The 23,833-nt window shown below is 44.2% G+C and overlaps 1 protein-coding gene across 1 annotated transcript in view; it reads right to left on the bottom strand.

Annotated features, from left to right (window-relative positions):
• Nucleotides 1-11,350, bottom strand: part of RNF128 (ring finger protein 128) — a 61,701-nt gene extending 50,351 nt beyond the window's left edge. Inside the window, exon 1 of the mRNA XM_062183876.1 lies at nt 10,653-11,350. Coding sequence (XP_062039860.1) covers nt 10,653-11,136 — 484 coding nt within the window. The 5' untranslated portion in view covers nt 11,137-11,350. The remainder of the gene's footprint in view (nt 1-10,652) is intronic.
• Nucleotides 11,351-23,833: the final 12,483 nt, after the last annotated feature.

Genomic DNA, 23,833 nt, shown 5'->3' with positions numbered 1-23,833 from the left:
TGTTTCTCCCTCTCTGTCATTCTGCCTTTCAAATAAATATCTTTAAAAAATGTTAGTAAAGGGGCTGGCGCTGTGGTGCAGTAGGTTAATACTCCCCCTGTGGCACAGGCATCCCACATGGGCGCTGATTCTAGTCCTGGCTGCTCTACTTCCAATCCAGCTCTCTGCTATGGCCTGGGAAAGCAGTAGAAGATGGCCCAAGTCCTTGGGCCCCTGCACCCGCATGGGAGACCCGGAAGAAGCTCCTGGCTCCTGGCTTCGGAAAGGCGCAGCTCTGGCAGTTGCAGGCATTTGGGGAGTGAACCAGTGGATGGGAAGATCTCTCTCTCTCTCTCTCTCTCTCTCTCTCCCTCTTTCTCTCTGTCTACAACTCTACCTCTCAAATAAATAAATAAAATCTTTTTTAAAAAGTTAGTAAAAGGTTCAACAGACCATTTACTAAGTGACCACTACATGCCAAACACTTTATCTACAACATGACAGAAAGCAGGCATCATTATCCCCTTTTGATGAACAAGATAAATGATTTCCAGGTTCACAACTTGCCTAACAGTACATACTTATTCACTAGTAGAGCTAGAATTCAAGCCCAGCAGTCTGATTCAAGGACACCTGTCCTTCCATTGCAATATGCTGCCTCCCAATTTCAAATGGAACACATTCACCTTAGGTACAGCAGATGGAAATTAAAAAAAAAAAAAGCAGAGCAATGACAATTTTCCTTACCAATCAAAGGATAATCTGTTGACTTTCCATTACATTACTCATGAAGGTAAGTCAGTTCCCTTGTCTTCTTAGCCAGTTCAACCAAAATGCATCATCAGTCAGACAGTGGCAGCACAAAGGGTGGGAGTTGAGGGTTATAACAAGTGACTGGTGATTGTACACTGGCCAGTTTAGTGTATCTTACACATCCTGCCTGCCTTCTTGCCAACATGGAATGGTGGTAACAGAAGACAAGAATATGACTTAAGCACACCAATGAAAAGGATTTTGGAATTCTGTTACACAGAGATTGCTCATGGTTCTAGGAATGAAAGCCAAGCCTCACTCAAAAAAACACACTTTTCTAGTCTTTATCCATATGACTTCTGAAATTCTCTAAAACTGAGTAAATGTATTTTAAAATGTATTGTGGGCTAACTAAGCCACAAATGAATGTTAAGATGTACTCTTGGGGCCGGCACTGTGGCACAGTGAGTTAACACCCTGGCCTGGAGTGCTGGCATCCCATATGGGCGCCGGTTAGAGACCTGGCTGCTCCACTTCTGATCTGGCTCTCTGCTGTGGCCTGGGAAAGCAGCAGAGGATGGTCCAATTCCTTGGGCCCCTGCACCCACATGGGAGACCCAGAAGAAGCTCCTGGCTCCTGGCTCCAGATCGGCGCAACTTCGGCCATTGGCGGCCAATTGGGGAGTGAACCAGCAGATGGAACACCTCTCTCTAACTCTCCCTGCCTCTCCTCTCTCTGTGTAACTCTGACTTTCAAATAAATAAATAAATCTTTAAAAAAAAAAGATGTACTCTTAAACTCTCAGTAATATTACAAATGCTACTAAAATAAGCCCATGTCTTCTGAGGTTATCATAGATTAAGAAAACAAACTGCAGAGTCCTTCAGGTGAAAAACATGGAAAAAGTGAGATAGAATCCTGGACAATATGACAAGGGAACAGAGTAAGTAGAGAAAGCTCTAAACCAGCATGATTGGGAAGACTATAATAAACTATATGTTATGGAGCTATCATCATGAGGAATAACCACAACAGAAACCCTAATGGGTTATTTCTTTTTTGTAAGCCAATTGTTTGGAACTAGAGCCCACACATTTTCCCATAGTAATATTGCTAAACAATTCTTGCCTTCCCAACTGAACCCACAGATGACCACATGGGAAAATGCTTTGAAGACTAAAAATTGCAAAGCAAATATAAATTGTTCAATTCATATTTGTCAGAAAACAGCATCGTTATAATTCCTAAAGTAAAACAAACAAAAGCACTTAAAGGTTATCTTGAATACATGAGAAAATGCATATTTAATATGGAGAATTACATGGTTGATTGGAGGTTTTCAGGGAGATTATGGGAGTGAGTTATGGACATATTCACGGTCATTAGCTATTGAGAGCACTGGTTTGTTATGTTTAATTTCACTTCAAATGAAGTGGAATCACATAGAAGGAAACAGACATTTTTTGAAAAGGAAGAAAGCGCTCTCAGCGTGCATGCGTGTGTGTCTGTGTGTAAAATTGCCTTAAGGTAGAATTAACGAAGTTATAAAAGGCAGAGTAAGGGGGTAGAAAAGTGAGACACAGGGGCCGGCGCTGTGGCTCAGCAGGTTAACACCCTGGCCTGAAGCGCTGGCATCCCATATGGGTGCCGGTTCTAGTCCTGGCTGCTCCTCTTCTGATCCAGCTCTCTGCTACGGCCTGGGAAAGCAGTGGAAGATGGCCCAAGTCCTTGGGCCCCTGCACCCGTGTGGGAGATCCAGAAGAAGCTCCTGGCTCCTGGCTTCGGATCGGCTCATCTCCGGCCATTGCAGCCATCTGGGGAGTGAAGCATCGGATGGAAGATCTCTCTCTCTGTCTGTCTCTACCTCTCTCTGTAACTCTGCCTGTCAAATAAATAAAATAAATCTTAAAAAAAAAAAAGAAAAATGAGACATAAAACATGTCCTAAGAGGAAAAAAAGTGGTACTTCAGCAGTTTTCTCCTGTGGACCACCAATTGGGGGAATATCACTTCAAGGGAAATGCTAATTTTAAAAAACAAGTAACTCAATTTTAATTTAACGTTCTCAATATATTTAATAAAGTGTAAAATAAGAACATCATGATTCCCCTCTGACCTTATTCCAGCAAAATTTCCTCTTCTAGAATGACAAAAGCTATCATCAGAAAAATTTAGTGTCTCATGAGTGAAAACTACAAATACATTGAATTCTTCATACTCAGATGTTCAATTTAATACTAATCTCAAGAAGTATTAAATAGAATGGATAATGAAGGGTGCTAGTAAGGATTAGCAGGTCTCTTATGGGAAAGAAACTAACAAAAACAAAAACAAAAACAGATGAGGTACATGTTGGGAGGTGGATAAAAAATACAAACAGTGATGCAATGAGTAAAGAGAAACATTCCATATTAAAATAGTAAAGGTCAATCCTTAACATTCTTTTAGTGAGTGTTCAAAGCTCATTTTACATAGGAAGGAGCCAATCAGCTGTAACAAGATAGGATCACACTAACAACCAGTGAGTGGGGAATCAAGCAATCAATCTCTCTCTCTTTCTGTCAAATAAATAATTTCTTAAAAGTAAACGAATATTCTTCACATTGGGGTATAAGTTGGTCTTCTGGGGCTTAGTAGTATTCTCTTTTGATCTGAGTGCTGGTAACACTGGTGTGTTCCATTTTTGAATATCCACTGAGGTATAAACTAACGGTTTTTTGGTATTTATTTTACATGTATAAAATTCATCTCTAGGAAGTATGTGGGACCCTGTCCAATATATTTTGAGGAAAATACCGTCATCAGTCTACAGTTCAATGGACACTATGATCTTTAAAAACACTGAGGTGCTATTTAATGAAAACTAGGAAGAAACCTCAATTGTGAAGAAGGCATCCCCTATGGGAATACTGTTAGAGAAAAGGATCTTCTTTTTTTAAGACTTCTTTATTTACTTGAATGTCAGAGTTACAGTGGTGGTGGTGGGGGAGATTTTCCATTTGCTGGTTCATTCCCCAGCTTCCCCAGATGGCTGCAACAGAGAGGGCTGGGCCAGGCTGAAGCCAGAATCCAGAAGCTTCAACCTGGTCTCCCACATGGGTGGCAGGGGCCCAAATATTTGTGCCATCTCCCACTGCTTTTCCCAGGCCATACCAGAGAGCTGGATCAAAAGTGGAGCAGCTGGGACTCAAACCGGTTCCCATATGGGATGCCGGCACTGCAGCTGGTGGGTTAACCTTCTATACCACAATGCCAGACTATGACAGAAGGATCTAAAGCACATATATCAATTGAAACCTTCAAAAGGCCAAGGCCATGGTTGGCAATGCCTATGGGTTAAACTAGACCATGTTTATGTTTACTAATAAATGTATTTTTACACAAACCTCTATGGAGCATATTTTTGTTTTAAATGCTCCAACTCAAGCTTTCCCCCTCATTTTTAAATTTTTTTTCTTAAATTTTATTTACAAATTTAAAAATTAACTGACATATAAATTGTACATACTTATAGGGTGCCCTTGTGACCTCCCATAAGATAGATTCCTTTTTTTTTTTGGACAGGCAGAGTTAGACAGTGAGAGAGAGAGAGAGACAGAGAGAAAGGTCTTCCTTTCATTGGTTCACCCCACAAATGGCTGCCGATTGTGCTGCGCCGATCCGAAGCCAGGAGCCGCTGCAGCCAGCACATCGCGCTGATCCGAAGCCAGGAGCCAGGTGCTTCTCCTGGTCTCCCATGGGGTGCAGGGCCCAAGCACTTGGGCCATCCTCCACTGCACTCCCTGGCCACAGCAGAGAGCTGGCCTGGAAGAGGGGCAACCGGGACAGGATCGGCGCCCCAACCGGGACTAGAACCCGGTGTGCTGGCGCCGCAAGGCGGAGGATTAGCCTACGGAGCCGCGGCGCCGGCCATTCTTTTAATTTTTCTATATTTTCTTAATACTATATTAATACTGATGAAAAAATTAACCATCATGTTAAAAGCAAAATAGAAAACTATGCCTCTGCATGGAAAAAGTAACAAGAAGGAACAGGGTGCTATCTCTGTGGTGTGGAATTACAAGTCATTTTATTTTTATTTATATTTTTCTGTATCTTCCAAGTTTTCTACAGAAGCAAAGTTAATTTTATAATTAGAAAATAGAAAATGTATTTGGTACTCTCCTCTGTTTCCTTCATTTAAGAATGAGAGCAGAGATTAAATGTGGCATTCTGTATAACACATTTTCCAGAGATCGGCGCTGGGGGAGGGGGTGCTAGGGAAAGCGGGAGGGCAGAAGAAGTTCTTCTAGACACAGGGAAGAGACTCTCTTGGAGCCAGCGTTGTGGCGCAGCAGATTAAGCCGCTGCTTGCAACGTTGGAATCCATATTGGAGGCAGCTGGTTCAAGTCCCGGGCTCCACCTCAGATCCAACTTTCTGTTAATGCACCCAGGAAGGCAGCAGAAAATGGCATGAGTGTTTGGACTCCTGCTACCCATGTGAGAGACCTGGATGGAATTCAGGGCTCTTTATTTTTGCCTGGTTCAAACCTAACTCTTGAAGTCATTTGGCCGCCATTTTGGGGCGTGAAACAAGGATGGAAAATCTTTCTCTTTCCCTCTCTCTATGTCACTCTGCCTTTCAAATAAATGAAATTGTTTTTTTTTTTAAATGCAAGGGGAGAAGGGGGAGGAGGTGGAGGGGTGGGAGTATGGGAGGGAGAGTGCGTATGGTGGGAAGAATAACTATATTCCTAAAGCTGTACTTTTGAAATTTGTATTCCTTAAAAAATAAATTAAAAAAATTTAAAAAACAAATAAAAATACTATTTAAAGAAGGAAACTCAAGGCAAAATACATACATACATACAAGGGGCCAGGGTTGTGGCACAATGGGTTAAACCACTTGTGATGTCAGCATCCCATATTAGAGGACTGTTCAAGTCCCATATTGGAGCAGGGCTTTGAGTCCCATATTAGAGTGCTGGTTTGTGTCCCGGCTACCCCACTTTTGATCCGACTCCCTGCTAATGTGCCAGGGAAAGCAGTGGAAGATGACTCAAGTACTTGGGCCGCTGCACCCACATGGGAGACTGGGATGCAGTTCCTGGCTCCTGCTCGCGCGCGCTCTCTCTCTCTCTCTCTCTGTGTGTGTGTGTGTGTGTAACTCTGCCTTTCAAATAAAATTAAATCTTTTTTTAAAAAGGGGGGAAGGGGCCGGCGCTGTGGCGCACTGGGTAAAGCCGCTGCCTACAGTGCTGACATTCCATATGGGTGCCAGTTTGAGTCCCAGTTGTTCCACTTCCCATCCAGCTCCCTGCTGTGGCCTGGGAAAGCAGTGGAGGATGGCCCAAGTCCTTGGGTCCCTGCACCCACTTGGGAAACCCAGAGGAGGCTCCTGGCTCCTGGCTTCAGACTTATGCAGCTCCGGCTGTTGCGGCCATCTGGGGAGTGAACCAGCAGATGGAAGACCTCTCTCTCTGCCTCTGCCTCTCTGTAACTCTGCCTTTCAAATAAATAAATAAACCTTTAAAAAATTAAAAAGGGAGAAAAAACCGGCATGCCATATGGGTGCTGGTTTGTGTCCTGACTGCTCCACTTCCGATCCAGCTCCCTGCTAATGCACCTGGGAAAACAGTGGAGGATGGCCCAAGTCCTTGGGGCCCTGGACCTGTGTGGGAAATCCAGAAGACGCTTTTGGCTCCTGGCTTTGGATCAGCTCAGCTCTGGCTGTTGCAGCCATTTGGGGAGTGAACAAGTGAATGGAAGATCTTTTTTCTCTGTCTCTCCCTTAGTCTGTAACTCTGCCTCTCAAATAAATAAATAAATCTTTAAAAAGGGATGGGGCACCAGTTTGCTGTCCATGCTATATCTCCTTTTCTATTTTTTCTAAAAAAGGGCTTTTTATTTTATGTTATGAAATTCTACACTCACTCACCAAATTGTTCAATTTTAACTGGAGACATAAATTGAATACTGCAGATCTGGGGTGCAAGGCACAAGTGTCAGATGATAATGGAGCCAGTATAATTCTTCAAGAAGAACACATCTGGCGATGGATTCAGGAATCGTAAATTGCCGCCTGGTCCCTTCTCAGCCACTTTTGAACCTTTCAATCTATTAAAAACAGCTCTGCATTATCTCAGTTAATCCCAGCAATTTTAGGAGGCAAGTTGATTATCATACCCATTTTACACAGGAGAAAACTGAGATTCAGAGACATAAAACATCTGGCTTAACATTTGAGAAATACTAAGTGGCAGAGAGCCAACTGATGTGCTCTTAACTAATCTGTATTCTTTCAACAATGAACACAACCCACTGTTACTTATGAGGGGGTTTCAACAAGTTTACTGAAATGTATATTATGAAAAGAAATTAGATACGCATTTCAAAATTTTTTGCACCAAAATCAATTTGTTTTTGAATTCTAGTTTTTTCCACAAACTTTTTTGGAAGTGCCCTCATATATGAATCCATATCCCACTGGAGACTTCAATGTCAACTCCTGAGGTTCATTCTCAACCCTCAGCAATAATGCTTCTCCTTCCACTCACTTGCGCATGTTTCAAGTTCTTCTAAATGTCTCATGGATTGTGAAGGTTGTAGCTCTACACAGATCTTTCAATCAATTCATGTCTGCACATGCTGACTCAGGGAAAATTGGACAAGCAAGTACACACACCACTTCAACCCCTAGGCTGTACTCAATTAGACAGCAGGCAAGGCTCAGGCCCATCTGCTGGGAGAAAGCAGAACAGTTAGTTGTGCAATAGTGAGAAATGTTTAACGTGTCTCATCGTGACAAGCTACATTTCAGATGGCTTTAGCACTCACTCTGAGTTTGGGCTGATTCTTATCTGATTTTCATAGTTTAAGGAATCTGAATCGTAATGAGACTTTGAAATCAAAACGTCCTCCTAATTTTCTGTTTCTGGATCAGTTGGGTAGAAATATGGACTTCCAGAGATTGCAAGTGAAGCTGTAAGTATCTATCACTGGCAATTCTTTATCTGGGTGAATTCGGATGTCTGGCTACTTTACAACCAAAAGTACATACAGAAATAAACTGTGTGCTTTGATGCTAGGCTCCAAGGACCTTTTGTGAAACCTTGGTCAGCATAAAAACAGTCCCCTTTCCCTCACTGCCTGCCCTATCACAGTGGAATTTTTCTCTACAGAAAAAAAACTTTAAAGCCACCATTCTAAAGCTGGCTAGTTCTATGACTTGAAAGAAATGTGTCTTCTCAGGCACAGGACTGTGATAGGCGAGAGTGTGGACGCTCAGCACAAAATCGAACAAAGGACAAACAGTTCTAGTGCAAGCCCCTGTGAGTAAGTGAAGAGCGATTTTGGACACGTGGCTTTTCCACAGGTGGTGGCCTCTAGGTAATTCATGCCAATCCATAAGGAGTTAATCAACACTTAAAGAACCTCAGTCCTACCTCTGTGCCAATGTGATCCAAGATAAATTGGTTTTTGACCAGAGATTAAAATGAAGTCCTGGGCTTCCTTTCCCAAACGAGTAAAGCAAATAGGACCGCATTTTGCAAAGAAATATTCAAGAACACAAGTGGATGAAATGCAAAGTGATTTTTCCTCCCCGTGTTGAAAAATAATTACTCCAGGAAAAATGTGATTCTATACCTCAAGTGATTTGCTAGCACTTTTGGCTAGACAGCTTAATGGCTATTGCCACCATCTCAGATAATAATAAGTTTTTAAAATTCTGACTGTAGTTTAATTAAGTGCTCAGTATTTAGGGTTTTATACCTACATGGTATCCTGAAACACAGAGCCATAATTAGATTCTCAGTGTATTCATGTTTTCAAATTGACAGTTGCATTATCATACATTTGTATAATAATTGTTCACACCCCATTAGCATTAACCTATTATATTAACTAACATTCATTGACTTTCTTATCTGCTAGGTGGTTTACATATATTCTCCTTACTAATCATAGTAGTGGAAATACTATCCTTGTCTTACAGACAGGGAAAGCAAGACTCAGTAAAATTAAGTAATCTGCCAAGGACACAAGCCTATTGTGTGATAAATACAAAATCTGACCTCCAATCAGGACTCCAATCCCTGTTGTTTTCCTAGCATACCACAGGGCCTCTCACTAAAGTATGAGACATGGAGAGCACTCGGCACATAGCAGAAGTGCAGGGAAAGTTAATCTGATTGTCTCCTAAAATGATCAGATAATATCCTTAACAGAAGCGCAAGGAAAATCGTCCAAATAGGAACTCTCTAATTAAAGAATACTCTTCTCACTACAAATCACTCATGCAAATGAATCTCATTTGAAGAAGACGGTCAAACCCTGGCATGTAGATAGCCAACTAAACTGGCAAGACTTTAACATTGAGTAAGCCTTTAATTCCTCATTTTATGAGCCTTTAAGAAAGGCATTTCATTCTAATCAATGCATTATCAATATACAAGCTAAGAATCACAAGATTTTAGAGCTGGAAAAGGATGCTAGAGTTCATCTACTTCACTTTGGCCTCCACACATTCTGCCAGCTTGGCATCCATCCCCTACCGCTATTCTACCATTTGACAGGTAACTTGGACAAGGTCACGAAGCTGATAGAAGCCAAGCAGAGGCTAAAAGAACTCAAGTGCTCGGAGTTCCAGTTCAGTGCCTTTTCCATGATGCTACCAAGCCACTCAATACAAGTGTGTTCCAGGCAGGACCAGTCACACTGTTTGAAGAAAAACACACAGCCTCTAGCAGGTAAATAAGCAGACCTGTCTCCTCAGAGGTTAATCCATACCAGTTTACTCTTACTGAGAGTTGAAAGCAGGTAACATATTTACTCTCCAACTGTCCTAGACTATTGCATACTAGCCTTGGGGGCCAATCTGTGAAATAAGTTCTCTCTCACTGTTCATTCCTGTTGGGCTGATGAGGAAATTCGGCCTCAAAGACTTCAAATAAGTTGCCAAGGTCACAGTACTAACACAAAATGGAGCAGAAATTTGAGTCAAGGTCTGACTTGAGGCCTGGCTCTTAACAATTATGACACACTGCTATTGCACATGTCTCTTCCTTTTCCTCCCCCTCCCGCCCAAACTCTTTCTTTGGGGCCTAAGATCACTACATAGAGATGGCACAGATAGATACCTAATCACAAATGGGATTCTGGAAGGATAGCTGGCGGGGAGGGGGAGGAGAGGGAGAAAAGAGCAACCTACACCAGTTCCACAAATTTCAGAACTCCCTGGACTAGTTTTTCCCAAGTCTAGGCCTTTGCTAGCCTCGTGCAAAAACCTCTTCTTTCTCAATAACGTAATCGCCTGTTTGGGAACTCAATAACCTCAATCCGAATTTTCGGAGGAAAACAAAAGCACTGAACCCAACAACCACTTGGGACCTGAGACCACCGGGCAGAAAAGAACCCAAGAGCTTCGCAAAGTTTCTATCCAAATTGCAATGAGGTTAACAGAGCACAGAAACACAATCTTGTACCTGATACCCAGGAAACAGGGAGAGAAAAACAGGAGAGAGGAGGGGAAAGCTACTGCCGACCTGAGCTTGCCACACAGCAAAGAGTAGGGAAGGAATTCCCAGGAGATCCGCTCCCGACTTATTTAAAAGTCAGGGCCCACCACCACTTCCTCGGAGGCAAGGCACCCTTGGGGAACACCAGGAAAGGGGGCGCACCAAAAGCCCAAATAGCCCTTGAATGGCCAGCCTCCTCACCCGGCTTGCCTACCCGTTTTCCATCAGAGAGGCAAATTCTAATAGATTTTTTTCCTGCCCAACCCCCACGTCTGAAGAACCTGGGGGAGGACCCTGCCCCACTAAGTGGGGGCAGAGAAGCCACCCATTTCCTCCGGATAGAGGGAGGAGGCGCGGAGGAAAATCAGAGAAACTGACCATGGCAGAGGTTTAGAGGGGTGCAATTTAGTAGCTGCACTCACCCGGGTGAGACATGGGGATGACCTCATTGCGGGTCCCCGGGAAGTTAAAGATGACGGCTCCGGACGCCCCTCTCTCGTAAGCCAGATGGATTTTGTCTGCGAAGGTGCAGCCCCCGCCGCGTTGGATGAGGGCCAACCAAGAGACTTGCATGGTGCTTCCCCAAACCGTGGGTACCGTGAAATTCGTGTGCGGGTTACAGGCGTTGAGAGCCCCGGGCCCGTCGGGAGGCACGAGGACCCCAGCCACAGGCTCCAGTGGCGAGTCCTGGCCATACACGCCCTCCTCGCTCAGCTCCCACACCGTGCGGTTCACTCCGGGTTGCGGAACCCGCCAGGACACGTTGAGGTACGCGGTCCACACTGCTTCGGCCCCTCGGGAGCCGGGGGCATGCGGGCTCAGTGCCAGCAAGAAGCACCACGCCAGGAATCGGGAAGAGCCGCAGCCCCCGCGGCAGGAGACCCCGGCTCCAGACGGCGGCCCCATGGCGCGCGCGCGATCCCCGTTTCCCTAGGGCCCCTGGCACGCACCGTGCGGGCGCTTGGCAAGACCCGGGCCTGGAGCAGGTGTGTGCCAGGTGGGGAAGGGGCGGAGAGATCCGGGGGCGCGGCGAGCTCGGCCGGAGCCCCGGAGCACGCAGCGTCAGCCGGGAGGTTGCCGCAGCCGCAGCCGCTGGGCGCTCCGGTCCTCTCCGCTACTGAAGGGCCGCGTCGGTTCTGGGGCTTCGGCGTGAAGCTCCGCCCAGCCGACTGGGGGTAGAGGTGGCTGGGAGGGAGGAAAGGACACTGCGGGATCCGCCTCTTAAAAGGGTAACAGGATGGGAAGGCATTACAGCAGGAGCTGAGGTCGGGTGGCCAGGTGTGTCGCGTCGTGTTTTGCAAAACGTCCGGGCGAGGAACGCTAGGATCCGCCGCGAACGCACACGCTTCCTGGTAGGAGTGGAGGCCGGTTGGAATGGCACGAACACACCGTCCCCTCTGTAACGTTTGCCTAAAGGACGTGTCCGGCGGACAGTGCCAGAATGTGAAAGTACTTCGAAAAAGCGCAGAGGCGAAGAGTCCAAGCCCTAGTCAGGAGAATGTGGGTAGGTGGGTGGTGCTGGGGGCAGGCTGTTTGCTGATCGTTAGGGAAGGGGCAGGAAGAGCGCCTTGTGACCCTTTTCCACTGGCTCTGAATGGCACCTTTCTTCTCTCCTGGTCCCTACGAGCGTCATACATGTGTATACATTTCCTTCCTACCCTTAACCTCAGGCTAAATATACTGCACTGGTTTGCCTCTTCTAAAAGTAAGCCTAGTCCCCACCAAATAATTACTGTTTCACACGCCTCAAAACCATCCCTTTTTTTACTTCACCTTCTACAAACCAGGTTTACCCAAACAGATGTGCCTGCGCCACGCATGACCTTAACTACATAATCTTTCTCTATTTCCCACTACCTGGAAGGAGCCGGACTCACCCAGGCGATTTACTCACGGCACTATTGCATTCTGACTTATCCTTACGGAAGTGTACACTTTTCGTCTCGCTTGTCAACTGGTACATTTATGAGATGCTCAATAAATGTGCATGGACTTAATACGCCCGGGTCTGCCAATTATGAATAAAGTTTGACCTTGGAGAACTTACTTCTCTGTGCCTCTCTTTCCTCATTATCTGCAAAGTGAGGGTACCGACCTCAAAGAGGTGCTCAGATGAACAAATGAGCTCACATATGCAAAGCAGTTACAACAGTGTTTAGCAGAGTGTAACAAATGTTTTTAAAATAAATACCATTATCATTAGTAGTAAAAAGGTTCAGGAATATAATAATTCTAAAATAACCTTAACGTTGCTACTTGGAGGATTTTACTCATCCGAGAAAATTATATTGAAGAGATTCACTCTTGACTACATTTTAAGTTCAAACAAATATAACCCACTTTTATCCAGCCCAACAATTGTAAAGTTCCCAGTCTTGGGGCCAGCATTGTGGTGTAGAAGATAAAGCTGCTGCCTGCAACACTGACATCCCATATGGCATATAGGCACCAGTTTGAGTCCCGACTACTTCAATTCGGATCCAGCTCTCTGCTTGTGACCTGAGAAAGCAGTGGAAGATGGCCCAAGTGCTTGGGCCCCTGCACCCATGAAGTAGACCCGGAAGAAGCTCCTGCTCCTGGCTTTGGCCTGGCCCAGACCCGGCTTTTGCAGCCATATGAGGACTGAACCAGTGGATGGAAAATCAATCTCTCTCTCTCTCTCTCTCTCTCTCAATCTCTCTTGCTGTAACTGTGCCTTTCAAATAAATAAAAATAAACTTGGCGAACTTGGAAGGCTTCCATAGCCTTGGCAATTCATGACGAGAGCCTAGGGTGGTTACTGGCGCCATAAACTAGAGCGTCAATTTGTTGGGTCAACAACAGGAGTCACTGTGCACTTGCTCCTCATGTGGGATCTCTGTCCTTAATGTGCTGTACATTGTGATTTAATGCTATAACTAGTACTCAAACAGTATGTTTCACTTTGTGTTTCTATGTGGGTGCAAATTATTGAAATCTTTACTTAATATATACTAAATTGATCTTCTGTATACAAAGAGAATTGAAAATGAATCTTGATGTGAATGGAAGGGGAGAGGGAGCAGGAGAGGGGAGGGTTGCGGGTGGGAGGGAAGTTATGGGAGGGGGAAACCATTGTAATCCATAAGCTGTACATTGGAAATTTATATTCATTAAATAAAAGTTAAAAAAAAATAAAATGAAAAGAGAATAAAAAAATTTTTTAAAAAATCTTAAAAAATTCCCAGTCTCTCCCTTCAATCCCTTTCTTAACATTTAGTTAATCAACATAATTCCCAAAGATTAAACATGGAACAACTTGCACTTGCTACTCTTATGATTTGAGAGAAACCTAGAGGGAATATTAACACCATATACCAAATAGTACTTAGAGTACAAATAAATGGGTAATTGTGAAATATGAATCTGAGGTATTGAAAGGGACTTTAGAGGTCAAGAGGGCATATGGGGCCTATAACATGGTACATCCAAATAATGCTGATGATGGGGCCGGGCGCTGTGGTCAAGCAGGTTAACGCCCTGGCCTGAAGCACCGGCATCCCATATGGGCGCCGGTTCGAGGTCCGGCTGCTCCACTTCCGATCCAGCTCTCTGCTATGGCCTGGGAAAGCAGTAGAAGATGGCCCAAGAAGGCCCAAGTTTTTGGGCCCCTGCACCCACATGGGAGACCCGGAAGAAGCTCCTGGCTCCTGGCTTCGGATCAGCACAGCTCCGGCCATTGTGGCCAACTGGGGAGTGAACCATCAGATGGAAGATCTCTCTCTCTCTCTCTGCTTCTCCTCTCTCTGTGTAACTCTGACTTTCAAATAAATAAATAAATCTTTAAAAAAATAATGCTGATGATAATATCTGAGATTAAAAGTATCTAGGGGCAAAGAAATGGGTAGCACCAAGCATTCCTAAGAAATGCTACAATTCCAGAAACTGTAGAAATTTGTTGGTGAAAAACATTCAAACTTTAATCAACATTACTTGAATGGAAGTTAACTACATTGTACTTTAAAGAAACAATGTGTTCAAAAGAAAGAATTGCATCAGTTATATACATAACTGAAGTTTGGAGACATTTATTAATATTTATCCATTATTTTCATAAGCAAATATTTATCACACATCTACTACATGTTTTGGCCTAAGCATAACATGGGGTAAAATCAAAACATTAGCTCTGTTTTTAAAAACTCATAAATTAACTTTGGTGGGAAAGACAAGTAAAATGATTATTTTACAATATTTTATGTAGTATAAAGGCTACAATAGAGGTGAGTGAAGGGAAGTGAAGAAGGAGTAGAAAACAGGCACCTAACCCAAACTGGGAAGAAAGGGAAAGCTTCCCAGAGGAGGTTCCACCTGTGCTGACTTTGGTAGGGTTAGGCTTTCTAGGCAGAAAACAGCACAAGGATCGAAGAGGATCTCTCTCTCTCTCTCTCTCTCCTCTTCCTCCTTCCTTCTCTCTCTGTAACTCTGCCTTCCAAATAAATAAATCCTTAAAAACACAATGAAAGGCACTGAGATAGGAAACACAAAATGATGTTGGGAAACTACAATTCCTACCAGTTCTGTAAGTGCAGAATGTTTGGAACCTCAAGTATTAGAGGGAGGGTAGTTAAGAGATACAGTTGGTGAGGAACATGGGAGCTGGTTCTTGAGAGTCCTTTGAGTAAAGCTGGGATGTTTGAACTGTATCCAAAACCAAAGAGTAACATAGTCTAGGTTGAAATGTGGAGCAATATAGTCTTATCTGTATTTTAAGAGATCATTATGGCTTCTCTGTAGATAATAGGTTGGAGAGGACAAGAGTTGCAGCTGGGAACCCAGGTAGAAGCTTGTCAGCAGCGTTCGGGTGAGAGGCGAAGGTATCCTGGGCTACACAAGTAGTGGAGAGAATGTATATGTATATATTTACTTATTTATTTGGATATATGCATATATATATATATATATATATATATATAAGATTTACTTATTTATTTGAAAGTCAGAGTTACAGAGAGAGAGGTCTGTCTTCCATCCACTGATTCACTCCCCAGATGGCCGCAAGGGCCGGGGTTGGGCCAGGTTGAAGTCAGGAGCCAGGAACTTCATCCAGGTCTCCCACACGGGTGCAGGGGCCCAAACACTTGGGCCATCCTCCACTGCTTCCCCAGGCACATGAGCAGGGAGTTAGATGGAGAAAGGAGCAGCTAGGGCTCGAACTGGCACCCAAATGTGATGACAATGTTGCATGTAGTGTCTTTACCCACCATGCCACAATGCCAGCCCCGAGAATGGAATATATTTTGGAGGTAGAATCTATAGGACTTGGTTTGGGGGATAAAAGAGGGAGGAGTTAGGGATTGCTTTGAGGCTTTTGGCTGGAAGACAGGATGACATTTAATCAGGGAATACAAGAGGAGGATTTCAAACTAGAGATAAGTTGACTTTAGACAAGTTAATGTCGAGGTACCTATGATGTAGCCAAGGAGAACTGTGCAGTAGGCACTTGGATTTGCTGATAATTGAACATCTACTAAGTGCGAGGCACTGGAGCCGCCCAGGTACATAGACACAAAAGAAACAGTCCCTGCTCTCACATGAGCTCACATCTAGTGGGACAGTCAGAAAGGTAAACAGCAATAATAGTGCAGTGAAATCAATGTTCTGACCGAGAAAAGCATAGGATGCTATGGCAACATGGGTGTGGCCAAATTAGGAACAAGGAGAATTACTGAAACAAAGTGAGTAAGGATATTCAGGTGTAGCCAATAGTGTACCATATGAGTACACCAGGGGACCATCAGGGAACTAACATTCAGTAGTTAGGTATGGCTGGGATGCAAGTTGCAAAGGGGGAGCCAAGGAAAGTGCAGCTAGTCAACTAGGTTGTGCCAGAACATGAAGACTTTAGCAAACGATGATAGAGTGTGTACTCAATACATAGGCATACACACGTACATGAAGCAAATATGGCAAATGGTAACTATTGTTGAATCTAGGTGGTGGTGGTGGCTGTAGGGGTGCTCTCTCAGCTTTTCTGTATATTTTAACCTTTTTGTAAAATTATGAATTATATTGGAGTCAGTCAGTGGAGCAAATGAATGAGGTAATCAGATGTGGGCTTAAAAAGATCATCTGCATTGCATGAGGGCAAGACTGGTGGCAGAGAGACCAGTGCAAAGGCTGGCATCCCCAGAACTGTTCTGGAGATCTAGCCTACTTGTGGAATGGAGGTAGCAGACTAGCAGAGCTTGGGGATGTGAGCCATTAAAATCATCTTATGAACTACCCTTGCCCCGAGTCAATCCTCACCAAGCAACCTTCTTATTATCATTCAGCTCCTCATGCAAATAAGCCTACAGGGAGATAATGCACTGAACAGCAAACCCTAGTATCTGGTCTGCTTGGAAGTCATACCTCTCATTATAAATTAATCAACTGGCATTCTGGCTTATATATTGGTCTCTTGTGAATTTGGTTAAGCGTGAGTCAGTCCCCAGGCGCCCAGTCTGTAGTTATACTCCCCATCAAATCTCAAAGCTTTACAAAACGAAGAACCAGCTTGTAGATCAAGACTGTATCTGAGTCCTTCCACTCTATGGAGACTTCCTGGGTAACTCTCTGGCTTCTCCCAGCAATATCCTCTATCTCATCGTGAGCTATCTTAAAAGTGCCACCGAGGCTTGCTACTAAAAGGGAGGACTGTTGATCAGGAGCATCAGCGTCCTCAGGGAGCTGGTTAGAAATGCAGAATCAAGGGCCCCACCCCAGAACGACTGAATGCTACCCTGCAACTTGAACAAGACCCGCAGGTGCCGCACACACCTGTAGAAGTTTGAGAAACCCTGGGGTAGACTAGAGTATTTCTCACAGGTAGCCAGCACTTAGCCTTTGCTTGAACACTCCCAATGTCAGAGTTCACTTCCTACCTTACAGGAATGTTCATGTAATTATAGTTTGACTTTGCTTTAGTCCTTCCTTTTCCTACCACCCATTTCTTCCAACCCCAGGCCCTCAGAGAGTTTCCATGCTACTCCCTGGCCATATCATCACTCCACCAAGGCATTGGCTCTGAGAACCTCCCTTGGACCAGACTTCACCTGATTCCTGACAAATAAGTCTCCTAATCCTAAATATATTTTGTCAGAGTTCTATTCTCCATAAGGCTTATCGCATCTAAAGTTCATTAAGCATTTACTATGTGCTTTACATGCACAATCTCGTTTAATCCCCACAACCACCTATTACTTTACAGAAGAGAGAACTAGCTCAGAATTAGCAAGCTGCCCAAGCTCACAGCTAGGAACAGAAGCAGGATTCCAATGCAGCTCTGGCTTTAACCCTTAACTGATACTGATTCATTATCTTCCCTCTGGGGAGTGGCATTCCCATTTAAACATTTCCTTGTGACAAAGAAAGAAAACTCAAGTGAAATGTTTCTTGCATGCATTTCAGGCACTGTGACCATTTGAGGGAGATATATTTGGGCCAGGAGCCTTTTTGAATTCCTCAAATCCTTTCAACAAAGGCTAACCCTGCCAAATATGTGTATCAGCAATACCAAACTGAAAGCAGCTCTGAGCAGTGCACTATCTCATGATGAACCGATAAACAGAGCAGCATCCTGCAGGAGCAACAGTGGGGCACCACTGCGGCCGATTAAGTTTCCCATGACTCTGAGTTTCCACGGAAGCACAGAGATGGAAGATAGTGTTTGGCCTTTCATATGTCTGAAAAAAATGAAACATCACATCTGGCTTCTTACCAACATACAAATGAAAAAGCACAGCCTGGGACAACTAGTGCCCTGGCATCCCAGTGATGCTGTGGCCGCACTGCTCAACCACATAAGTGTAGAGAGTGTGTGGAGAAGGAATGGCAACACATCTCCATTCTAGGCAGTTGCTCTATGACGAGCAAGAATAAAATGCTGGGGGTGTCAAGACAGGGAGCAGCCAAAGAAAACAAAATGACAGAATATGATGCCGCAGCAGAGTTCCGAATACCCTCCTCTGCATTTGCAGATAAACCCCAGTCAACTCGAGTTGCTATACAACTGTTAGAAAACAGGTTATTTTATTTCTTCTTAAGATTTATTCATTTATTGAAAAGTCAGAGTTATAGACAGAGAGGGAGAGACACACACAGAGAGATTTTTCCATCTGTCAGTTCATTCTCCAGATGGCCGCAACAGCAGGGACTGAGTCAGGTGGAAGCCAGGAGCCAGGAGCTTCCACTGGATGGCCCACATGGGTGCAGGGGCCCAACCACTTGGGCCATCCTCTGCTGCCTGTCCAAGGCCATTAGCAGAGAGCTAGATTGGAAATGGTGCAGCTGGGATACAAACCAGGGCCAATATGGGATGCCAGCTCTGCAGGTGGTGGCTTTACCCACTATGCCACTACACCGCCCTGGAAAACAGGTTGTTTTAAACAATAAAGTTTTCATGCACTGAAAGAAAAGACAGAACTTCAAAGAGGGTCTTTACAGGCAATAGGTATGCTTATATAAAACTAATAGTCTTTTCACATCTATTAATAGTATCAATAGCTACCACTGAGAGCCTACTATGGGCTAGGTACCTTATACCTGTAAGTATTATATGCTACCTGTTACAAAAGAAGTTGAGGATCCAGTGAAGTGACTTGTTGAGGCCACCCATCATAACAAAATGACAGAACTGGAATCTGATCCCACACCTAAGTGAAAAATGACACTCTTCTTATCACACCATTTGCCACGCTATGGAACACTACTTGCAAAAGCAGAGGTGAGAAGGAAACTTAGATTTATAGCCTACTATGTGTGTTGCTTTTCATGCATTCGATAATATCACTGGATTCTCATGATGGCTTGTTCAGGTGAGGAAAATTAACTGGAAAGGTAAAGCATCTTGCTAGGAAGTGGCACAGTTAGAACTCACGTGGGGGTAAATATGTTCCCAAATACCATGCCATTTTACTTCTGCTGTATTATTTATCCACATATATAGATTTAATACAGGGTGCAAAGAATGTTGGCTTTAAGCCACACCCAGTAACACATTTCAGCACTCTAAGAACCTCTTGACTAGTTTTTTTTTTAAAAGAATTATTTTATTTATTTGGAAGACAGAGTTACAGAGAGAGACAGAGACAGAGAGAGAGAGGTCTTCCAACCGTTGGTTCACTCCCTAGATGGCCGCAATGGCCAGAGCTGTGTGGATCCGAAGCCAGGAGCCAGGAGCCTCCTCCAGGTCGTCCCACACAGGTGCAGGGGCCCAAGGACTTGGGCCATCTTCTACTGCTTTCCCAAGCTACAGCAGAGAGCTGGATCAGAAGAGGAGCTGGGACTAGAACCGGCACCCATATGGGATGCTGGTGCTTCAGGCCAGGGCTTTAACCCTCTGTGCCACAGTGCCGGCCCTCCTTGGCTAGGTTTTCTTATGACCTGCTGAGCAGCCCTAGAAATTCTAGGTAATAGGGGCCAGTGTTGTGGCCTAGTAGGTAAAGCCAAGGACTGTAGCTCAGCATCCCATGTGGTCACTGGTTCAAGACCCAGCTACTCCACTTCCAATCCAGTTCCATGATAATGGCCTGGGATAGCAATGAAAGGTGACCCAAGTCCTTGGGCCCCTGCACCCGTGTGGGAGACCTGGAAGAAGCTCCTGGATCCTGACTTCGGATCAGCCCAGTTCCTGCAGTTGGGGCTATTTGGGGAGTGAACCAGCAGATGGAAGATCTCTCTGTCTCTGTCTCTGTCTCTGTCTCTCTCTCTCTGTGTGTGTGTGTAGGTGTATGTGTGTCTCCTTCTCTCTCTGTAACTCTGGCTTTCAAATAAATAAGTAAATCTTAAATAAATTCTAGGTAACAGAGATTATGAGAGGATATCCAGTCAAGTGTTTCATAATCATGTATAAATGTCTACATACTCAGTTTACGTGATTGCCCACATGTGTGTATGGAGAGGAGTTTCTGAATATGTTGTAAAGGGTGCCTTATGCCCACTGTTGAAAACTGCTGCAGAAAGGAATTGGTGTTGGGGGACACAGCAGAAAACTACATAGTATCTGCCAGATTACCACTGTGGGTACAGACTAACTAGCTTGAATTTAGGGAGGTGGTTAAGAGGCTCAGGGATTCCTAAAGAGCCATTAAGAGAGGGGAAGGGCCCCAAGCTAGGGGCAGGAATGGACTGCAAGGGGGAAGGGAAGTTGGGCAGGTGAGTGCTGGAAAGAATTATGGATGAGTGGTTTGTACCCTCTGCTGTGTTATCAGGCCAACCTGTTTGAGAAACTCATCTGGTCTCACGTAGTCTTCTACATTTTATTTTTGGGTTTCCAGCAAGATGAAGATTCTAAAGGAATTAAATCTGTGGTCACATCCAGACTTACACATACTTTATTAAAAGACAAAACAATTACTTAAGGAAAATGTTTTTAAATGATTTGTGCCTTACAATTGTGACTACATATTTAAATTAAAATTATTTCCAGGAGCCGGCGCTGTGGTATAGTGGGTAAAGCCGTCACCTGCAGTGCTGGCATCCCATGTGGGCACCAGTTCGAGTCTCAGGCTGCTCCTCTTCCGATCCAGCTCTCTGCTATGGCCTGGGAGAGCAGTAGAAGATGGCCCAAGTCCTTGGGCCCCTGCACCCACGTGGGAGACATGGAAGAAGCTCCTGGCTCCTGGCATCAGATTGGCGCAGCTCCAGCCGTTGTGGCCAACTGAGGAGTGAACCATCAGATGGAAGACCTCTCTCTCTCTCTGCCTCTGCCTCTCTGTAACTCTGCCTTTCAAATAAATAAATAAATAAATAAATCTTTTTAAAAAAGATTATTTCCAATCCATTTATTAAATCTGATATGCCACTCTGTAGATTAGATCCACAGAACTCCTCCATTGCAGTCTCTGTTCTTATTTTTAACTTTGCTCATATGTGATACTGAGGAAGTCTCTATTTCGTCTTTCTCAACTACAAAACAGGGATACTTCTAATAAAAAAAAGGAATAGATATATTTGAACTACTTCATATTCTGTTTGAAACCGAACAAGCCAGCATATAGTAATGTATCACTTTAATGTTCTGAGAAATGCATTGTTAGGTGATTTCATTGTTTTGCGAATACCATGGAATGTACTTATACAGACCTAGATGGTATAATCTGCCATCCACCTAGGCTGTACGTCATAGCCTATTTGCTCCTGAGCCACAATCCTATACAGCATGGTACTGTGCTGAATGCTGTAGGCAAGTCTAATACAATGGTAAGTGTTGGTGTTTCTAAACATAGAAAAAGTACTGTAAAATATATATAAAAGGTAATACGTGGTTCCCCTATGCAGGGCACTCACCCTGAATGGAGCTGGCAGGGCTGGAGGTGGCGCTGGGTGAGTCAGTGAGTGCTGAGTGAATGTGGAGGCCTAGACTTTATAAACACTGGATATTTAGGATGTAGTACACTTATACCAAATTCTTTCTACAATAATACATTTTCCATAGCTTATTGTCACTTTGTTCTTCGTAAACATTTTGCTTTTTAACTTTCTTAGTCTTTTTCAGTAACATTTACCTTAAGAACCCACATGGTACAGCTGCACAAAAATATTTTTTTCTTTATATCCTTTATTATATAAGCTTCTTTCTGTATTTATTGATTTATTTTGTAATTTAAAAAAATGGTAAGGGGCTGGCCTGTGGCGCAGTGGGTTAATGCCCTGGCCTGAAGTGCCAGCATCCCATGTGGGCGCTGGTTCTAGTCCCGGCTGCTCCTCTTCCAATCCAGCTCTCTTCATGGCCTGGGAAAGCAGTAGAAGATGGCCCAAAGACTTGGGCCCCTGTACCCGGATGGGAGACCTGGAAGAAGCTCCTGGCTCCTGGCTTCAGATCGGCTCATCTCTGGCCATTGCGGTCATCTGGGAAATGAACCAGCGGACCGAAGACCTCTCTCTCTCTCTCTGTCTCTACCTGTCTGTAACTCTACCTCTCAAATAAATAAATAAAATCTTTAAAAAAAATTGCTTAAAACCCGTGACATGAATACCTATGAGAGCCTAGGCCTACACAGGGTCAAGTTTATCAATATCACTGTCTTTCACTTCCACATCTTTTGTCCCTCCAGAAGGTGTTGAGGGGACGTAATATGTACTGCACGGAGCTGCCTTCTCAGGTGATAACAACGCCTTCTGCCTCCTGAAGGACCTGTCCGAGGCTCTCCTTGAGAAGGTGTCACTATTCTTAGAAATAGGTCCATGGTCATTGGCTTGGTTTGCATCTTTTTTTCATCATAGTTTGCTCGTATGCAGCAACATTCCACTTTTGCTTGTATGTGACGGACATTCCGCTCTGTGAACTGAAACCTCTCAGCGTTGGGGCCCATATTTTCAAACTTTTTAAGGAGCTTGTTGAAGTCTCCAAAAGCTTCTGCTAAACCCTTCACCGTGAATTTATTCAGAGCCTCTTCTTTTTCTCCTCCTGTAGCTTCATTTTCTCTTATTTCTTACTCAGCTATGCATCCACTAGGTGATAGGGATTTTTCAACTCCTTTATTTTTTTTTGAAGAATTATTTTATTTGATAGAGTTACAGAGAAGCAGAGGTAGACACAGAAAGAGAGAGAGAGAGAGAGAGAGAGAGAGAGAGAGACCTTCCATCCGATGGTTCAACGGCTGGAACTGCACCAATCTGAAGCCAGGAGCCAAGAGTTTCCTCTGGGTCTCCCACCTGGGTGCAGGGGCCCAAGCACTTGGGCCATCTTCTACTGCTTTCCCAGACCATAGCAGAGAGCTGGATCAGAAGAGGGCAGCCTGAGACTCGAACTGGTGCCCACATGGGATGCCGGCACAGCAGGTGGCAGCTTTACCCACTATGCCACAGTGCTAGCCCCCTCAGCTCCTTTATTTTTTATGAGACCACTATCATATATGTGGTCCATCACCATTAAAATATTATTAAGCAGCTCATGACTATATACCTGAAACAAATGTCTATAATTCTTTACCACTGCCCAGGACAAATGACAGAATAGCCATAGAAGGGAGTGGATATGGAAGGCATGGATAAGATAGGCTTAGTAAATTAGGGAGCATGTCAATTCTAAAAAATGCACATAGGCAGTAAATTTTTTGCACCTACAACCAGAATGGGATTGCTTTTCAGTAAGATCTAATATGATAATCCCTAGTAAGGCTGGGACTTCTGAAAAGTACCTGCAGGGCCGGCATCCCATATGGGGACTCGTTCAAGTCCAGGTTGCTCCACTTCCAATCCAGCTCTCTGCTAATGCTCCTGGGAAGGCAGTGGAAGATGGCCCATGTACTTGGGCCCCTGCACCCACGTTGGGGACCCAGATGAAGCTCCTGGCTCCTGGCTTCTGCCTGGCCCAGCCCTGACTGTTGTGGTCATTTGGGATGTGAACCAGCGAATGGAAGATCTCTCTCTCTTCCTGTCTCTCCCTTTCTCTCTGTAACTCTGCCTTTCAAATAAATAAATCATTTTTAAAAAAGAATAAATATTCCTTCATTCAGAATGATCAAATGAAATACACCCTTGGGAAGCAAGGATGGCTTAACAAATGCAAATCAATAAATGTGAGCACCTATTAAAACAACGAAGGATAAAAATACCTTAACTGATGGGAAAATTGAACAAAATTCAACATCTTATCATG

This window comes from Lepus europaeus, chromosome X, assembly GCF_033115175.1.
Source record: "Lepus europaeus isolate LE1 chromosome X, mLepTim1.pri, whole genome shotgun sequence".
NCBI classification, from domain to species: Eukaryota; Metazoa; Chordata; class Mammalia; order Lagomorpha; family Leporidae; genus Lepus; species Lepus europaeus.
Note: the sequence above shows the minus strand (reverse complement) of the source record. Positions and strands in the feature narration are given on the sequence as shown.